The sequence below is a fragment of the Suricata suricatta genome, chromosome 2 (genome assembly GCF_006229205.1).
Source record: "Suricata suricatta isolate VVHF042 chromosome 2, meerkat_22Aug2017_6uvM2_HiC, whole genome shotgun sequence".
Taxonomy (NCBI): domain Eukaryota; kingdom Metazoa; phylum Chordata; class Mammalia; order Carnivora; family Herpestidae; genus Suricata; species Suricata suricatta.
This window is the reverse complement of record NC_043701.1, coordinates 102,308,907-102,315,885: the sequence shown is the minus strand read 5'-3', so window position 1 is coordinate 102,315,885 and position 6,979 is coordinate 102,308,907. Positions and strand designations below refer to the sequence as shown.

The window sequence follows — 6,979 nt, the reverse complement described above, 5'->3', positions numbered from 1 at the left end:
GACCTATTAGAAGACAAATGGACTTCTAGAAGTGATCCTGGAAAAACACTTGCATGAAGGAGCAAAAGGAAGAATAAATCCCCGCTAACTGTTCAAATGCACCGATAATCTTAGTTAGTATTCAAATACTGATAATCACTGAAAGGAAACCCGAACAGACTCACCTGCTACCACAACATGTAAAATACAGACTCTTTACAAGTATGCCCTGTACTGACTTAACCTCAGTTTTTGGACTCTTGCCCCATCTATGAACTTCTAGGAATCCAGAGTTTCTGGACCTGGAGAAGACGCGTGGGTTAGGCTGGGAGGAAAGGGTGTGTGCCCCGCATCAGAACGGTTTACAGTGAAATTTCCTACCACAAATGTGCTGTGACACAATTCTGTTTGTTAGTTTTCTTGGGACTCCCCCGCTGCCCTCTGTCCCGGAAAAGGGAACTTGAAAAGGGAAGAATACACTACTTGCCATTCTGTTTCCAAACAGATCGTTTTGACCTCGCCTGATGTTATAGCACAGTATGAGGCCAGTCGGCCTACGGAAATGAGGTCTGGTCTAACTCTCTTATCTTGAGTTAGTTGTTGGGAGGTCCTGAAGGTAGGAAAAAAAGAGACAGGCTCGTGTCGCCCATAGTATGCTCATGCACAAGGAGCTCGGATAGATCTACCGCTCTTTCTCAATACGGTGGCCCCACATCTCATCACCCTAGAGACAGAGTCAACCCTTCCCTCGTCCACATCAGCGGACATGTTACACGCAGAGAACATGACATTTGCTCCTAGACCCAAAATTTCATGCTAATCAAAAGTACAGTTATACTCTTTCATCAAACCATATGTTAGAATCACCTCTGGGGGAAAAATAATTTTTTTTTGGTTCAAATAAAGCTCTGCCCTCCTGTTATCAGAAGCCTCACCGGTGAAACTACCACCACAGTGTCTGCTGCCGTTCCAACACGGCTTTCCAATCCCAGTCAAAGTCTAATCCGAGAGGAAGGAGGAGTCAGATTTTCAAATGAAACGTTAAGAGGTGGGGGGTGAGCAAGGGTGATAACGCTGATGGCATATTCCCTGTCTCATTAGGAAATACAGAATACATTCATAAGAGTCTTACTTGGATCAGGGGGACGGGTGTTAATTGGAAATTGCCAGGGTAATAAGTCTTCCTGATACAACTTGATTGTTTTCTCGTTTGCCCCAAGTCGAATTTCCATACTGACAACTGGATCACATTTAGTGAAATAACAGTCATGAGATTGTTTTAAGCCCAAGGGCTGGGAACAGTGACTGTAACTAGCAAACTGAGATTACAGGAAGAGAGCCCACCGTCCCCAAGTGTGAGTTCTCGAAACTTGGGGGTGTGGACTTGAAAATTAAGGGAGTTTGCTTTTCTAGATTAAAAACTGGGGATGTGAAGTTCTGTCTGGACTTGTACACAGGGTCCTGACATGCGCGGTTTTAATTTTGTGTCTCGAGTTTTCTTAAGGTAAACGTGGTTCTTTTTTTCTTTTTTCTACAAACGATCTCCCCAGCCCAACCACACGCCCACGATCCAGTTTATTCAAGGGGGATGGTGACTGTTTTGGAAGACAGCTGACTGATTTACAGCGCTCTGAAAGCAACCCTGGGAGCCCATCACCAGTCACTTACTAGAACTTCAGTGCTCTTGTTAACAGGAGAAAAAAAAAGTTACCTTAAGGCTTAAGGGAAAGTAACTATCACATTGTGAACGCAGCATCGTCTACTCTCCCGCGCATTGGAAGCTAGCAAAACGCATTCTGGATCAAGAATACAAACTTTCTAACATTAGCGAAGATTTTCACTCTTCTTACACAGAACAATATTCATAAGCAGATTATCTAAGAGAGCCTGAGAAACCGTGACCACATCACACAAAGATCCCATGTATCTCATTATCAAAAAGTGCTTTAGCTTTGAGAAATATGTCGGGGTTCCAATGGAAATATACAATGTCAAATCACTCGACACTTTCTCAAGTGAAGTACAAAGTGGAAAAGGAGCGAAATGGGGGGGAGGCCCTGCTCTCGGAGCAGGCCTCATGCGTGGGGCTTTTAGGGTGCATTAAATTAAAATTGTTTTAAGAATTAACAGTGGGGTTTTCACACCACTATATATATTCTAAAACCTGAGACTGGACACCAAAGCAGTCAACTTTATTACTTATCAGAGCAATTCTGATACTTCCTAAAAATAGAAGACAACTCAATTGAATTAATACCTCCAGGGTCAAAGCCATGAACTTTCCCCAGTCAGAAAGGCGCATTTGCCACTAAGCGTGCCGCAGGCGTAAAGGGGCCACCTGCCCACACAGAGTCACTTCTCTCCTTCCCTCTCACTGATCAAGGCCACGCTATTTGCAAATGAATATCTACTGAGAGATCAGTTGTGCATTGGACAAAGTACCGTCAACCGGGTGAAAAATGAAAATAAAATTTACAGTGAAGGACACCCATGCGGGCGGCTTACACACTCAAGCTTCTCCTTCAGCTCATCCACCTCGAGAGCAAGGCAGACGCCAACGGACTGTCACCTTGCCACACCTTGCGTCGGTCACTGCCCTCCAGTAGAGCCAGTCAAGGTCACGTGTAACAAAGTGTCCTCGGCAACCACGGTGCCTGCGGTGTGCAGCCGTTTTCAGACCACTCAATATGAGGGCATTATTATAACCAGCCTCTTTTGCCCACAACCCTGCATTTTCGGATAAGACAGGAGAATTGTTTTGTTTTGAGAAAACTGAAGCTCGCGTCTCTTAAAAGACCTGCGTCTACCGCAGAACGACGGAGGGGATGGAGGCAGCGGGAGGTGACCAGTTGCCTGCACCCGAGGCTTCTCCATCGTTTTGCAGTAAACAGTTATGGAAAGTGAATTGATAGGTGGCCGCGTGTGCACCGCGGCCACAGTCCCTTATACCAACTACATGCCTCCCACAGCAACATAGGGTGTCTGGGTTTTCCGTCTGGTTTGGGGTGCCGTGCCTATGGACATTTTGCCCCGAGCAGGGCGCGAGCACGGGGCCTCTCTGTGCTGCCCTGCTCGAATGACAGCAGGGACAATAGAAACCAGAAGGGAGCCATAGGATCTCATCATAGACTTTTGCTCTTTTGATTCTGTGCCTAAAATTTGACTTCTCACGTTTCTAACTGCAGTAGTTTGAGGAACAATTCAGCAATCGACTGAAAGGGCAGTTTAGTTCCCTGCTTCTCAGAAACACGATTATTTGGAACATGTGATTCGCTGGGATGTCGGCCAAAGTTAAAAAAACAAGCCCTAAATCACTGTTCGTAGGAGAGGACAAGGCACAAGATAAAAAGAAATATCAGTTGTCTCCCAATCTGTAAGGCCATGCTGTGGCCGGAATCAACCAAGATTTTTAGGAGCATGGTTTACGGATGAGCTCCAAAACACGGCCTTGCTAGCCCTGCCACACGTCAAAGCTTTCTATTGCCCCAGATCAGTGAACGGACGAGGGCGAATCCACGCCCTCCTGTTACCTTCCTGCCGGGAGGGGAGAGGCCCCGCACCACCCCCGAAGGAGGAACTAACCTCTGAGATCGGCTAAGACTTAAAAACCCACCACTATGACGTCTACCACTTAATCTTATGTAGGCAGGTCAAAATTTTAATATAAATTACTTTTTCCAACACATAGCTTATGCATTCTTTGCTCCTGTTTTTGGAGGATTCTCAAATTGATATCTAAAGATTTACATATGATATATTACTGTTACATGGTCTAATGACTAAGAAAATTTCTCTGGTAACCAAAGCTGATCCCATATATGGTAGTGCTCCTGGCATACAGTCTATATGCCTCAGACCACTTCCACATTCTTTCTATTCAGCTAATTATAGCTTAGTAGCCACTGGTGAAGGGTTGCGAAGACCCTGTCATTTCTACAGAGTAGAAAGGCAAGGCTCGGGACCGCAATTCAGCCGAACGAAAAGACAAGACAAGACAAACCAACCCCTAAGAAAGGAGAGACGCTGCACCTTTGCAGAACTGCACTGGTTCACTGCGGCGGAGCAACAGGGACCCCCGCGGAAGCAGGCAGCCACGTCGGTCTACACAGGAATCAATCGTACATGATTTGAGAAGGAAAAAGTCACAGCCACGGAGAGCTGCAACCTTACTTTCCAATGCTGCCTCGAAGTCTGAAATCGAAACAGTTTCTGCAAACCTAATGCCAGCTTCTCGGCGCCCTCACCAAAACTATGTAGGGATTTGTTCTCCGCAGCAAAGAAATAAACACTCAAAACACATAGGTAAATACAGCAGGACATTATTGAAAACAGCTGCCTTGTATTACAAAATACAGTACAAGTATATGGATGTCATTAAAACATCAAAAATACTATTGCTCCCATACAATTTAGGAAACATTCTTTGCAACGGAGAAAGTTTTTGTTTTGTTTTTTTAAAAAAAAGGAAAAGCTTTAAAAAAAATCTGTTTAAAAAGTCTACTGTGGATGATGAGAGTAGAGAAATAGTCTGAAAAGGGCACCATTGTTTGTGGCTCTTCCACTTAAAAAAAAAATCTAAGATCAACAGTATTCTGAATCAGTCTAATTTTTAAAAAAGCCTAATTTTATGTACAGTTCTTTCTCTCCCTCTCGGCCACAACGCATGAAAACGACCTTTTTTGTAGATCACTTATTTCCCAATAAATACAAAAAGATTGTATAGATTGAATAATACCAAAATAAGATAATAAAAAGGGTATGCAATAAATTAAAAGGCAGCTCAAATAAAGGGCAGGCATGCAGTTAAACAAAAACAAAAAACCAAACTACGATCGTGGAGGTGGGCGTTACCTGCCTCCTGGCTGAGAAGGTGTCGCACAAGGAAGACCTAAAAACTTTGGAAAGAACGTTAGCTCCCGTTCAATTCAAAGTCACCTAGGTCTGTGACACTTCTAGGAATACCTTTTGATGGGATGGGATTAACTTGATTAGTAAAAATCATTTCTACTGAAAATCCATTTAAAATATAGAAGAGGCGATCCTTGAAAACCCCAACTTTTATTCTTGAAAAAACGGCTGGATCCACTGGCCAAGGGCCAGTTTGTGGAAATTTCAAGATGGTATAAAAATGCTTCCAGGACATAGCGTTTTCACATTCTTCGTCCCCATGCGGATGGATTTCAGCTTCCGAAGAGCACTGCTCGAATCACTCATCCGTCATTTGCCAACTTCGATCATGAGGTACTGAAACAATGGATCAAGTTCTTACAAATCTACTTTAAAAGAATAGATGATGCTGGAATTCTGGACCTGAGGATCTTTATTTAGTGTTTGAGCAAATCCACAGATTCAACTGAAGGTAGATGAAGACTTCAGTTTTGGTCATCCCCAACTTTCCCGGGAAGACGTATATTCCATTAAAGCTCACGGTTCCTTTTGCAGCTATCTTCAAGTTTTACGGTTTAAAATCCAGCCAACCAGAGGCCCAAACAGCCGAAGTAGCCATAATTTCCCGGCTCGGGCTGTACAGCCACAGGCACCTGGCTCTCATTCACCCCTAAGTCATCTCTGGGTAAGACCTTGGTGTCTGCAGACCCGGGGAGGACTTTAGTGAGCGGCAGCCCACATGCTCGGTCCTCCTTGTGCTTGAAGCTGGATTCCTTCCTGTGTCTGCCTCAGCAATCCCCAGTATGACTGCTCTTAGCTTCGGAGAAATTTGCCAACTTTTAAAATTCTTTAGTAACGGATTCTAGTTAAAGAATCGACACCTGACTCTATTTGCATCCAGGAAAACAATTCCAAAAAGAGACACGAACACAGGTCCAGGTTCCACGCAAAACCACTGAAGACAAAACAATGCAGTGGGTTCCTACATTGCCTCGTGGCATCTTGAATTGCTCTTTTGCCCCGTCCATGATTATGTGGAGCCGCACTGCTTTGCGTGAAACCTGTACTCTAGGATCTGAATAAAAGTAAAGGCCTCTCTTTTCTCTAGATCCCCATGAAGACCCAGATCCAATATGCTGATTTCAGTGGAGGTGAAGGGATCGACACCATGACAGTGAGGTCTGGAGAGATGGTCAGGCCTGGACACCCAGGGGTGACACCAATTCGGCTGTTATCAGCGGCCCCCGGCACGGAAAGCTCTGTCCCCTCCAGGCTTACCCTGGCGGGTTCAGAGACCTCCGCTGGAAACAACAGAAGCCGAAACGATTTTGCTCAGGTTGTCCTCTTTGCAGATTGCGGCCAGCTCCTTGCAACTTTGCTGCTTTTCTTTAATTGTCCGCGACTATTCTTTTGTGGTTATTTCTCTTAATTAACTGTATTATTTTTTCATTGTGTGTTCTCCCGACGGGGGCCCCCCTTGCTCCGCCTAGACTGGCTCCCTGGGGATGATCGGGAAAGGGGCTCTCGAGACCAAAGGGATGGTGGTGGGGCGGGGGGGCCCATCGGGGAGGCGGCGCGCTTCGCGTCAGTCCTCGTCCACCTCCTCGCCCTCGGACTCGTCCCCGCCGCGTCGCTCGTACAGCTTGTCCCGCTGCCGCTCCTGGATCTCCTTCATCTCGTCCGCATACCGACAAAAGGCGCCCCCGAACTTGCCCCAGGCCTTGAAGGGGACGGTGATAGCGTTGCGGTAGGATGGCTTCACCTCGCTCACGCGGAGAAATACGCCGTACTTGTTGCAACCCACGTCGAAGAAAAAGCGCTTGGAGTCCACGGTGATGGAGGTCCCCTCCGGGAGCTCGCCGTATAGGCCGCCGCCCGGGCCCCCCGCGCCGCCGCCCGCGCAGCCCGCCAGCTCATCGTCGTCGCCGCCGTAGTCGTCGATGAGCTTGGCCAGCGCGTCCCGGAACTCGATGAGGCCCTGCGCGGGCAGCGCAATGGTCTGGCCGCTCTGCAGGCCGCCGGGCCCGGGGCCGCCGCCACCGCGGTTGACCGTCTGGCGGATGCGCAGGAAGCGGCCGCGCTGGTTCTCCTTCAAGTCCAGGTAGTACTTGCG

At 46.9% G+C, this 6,979-nt stretch overlaps 1 protein-coding gene across 1 annotated transcript in view; it reads right to left on the bottom strand.

The window, feature by feature from the left end:
• Positions 1–4,282: 4,282 nt before the first annotated feature.
• PURB (purine rich element binding protein B) overlaps positions 4,283–6,979 on the bottom strand; it is a 10,787-nt gene continuing 8,090 nt past the window's right edge. Inside the window, exon 4 of the mRNA XM_029919251.1 lies at positions 4,283–6,973. Coding sequence (XP_029775111.1) covers positions 6,452–6,973 — 522 coding nt within the window. The 3' untranslated portion in view covers positions 4,283–6,451. The remainder of the gene's footprint in view (positions 6,974–6,979) is intronic.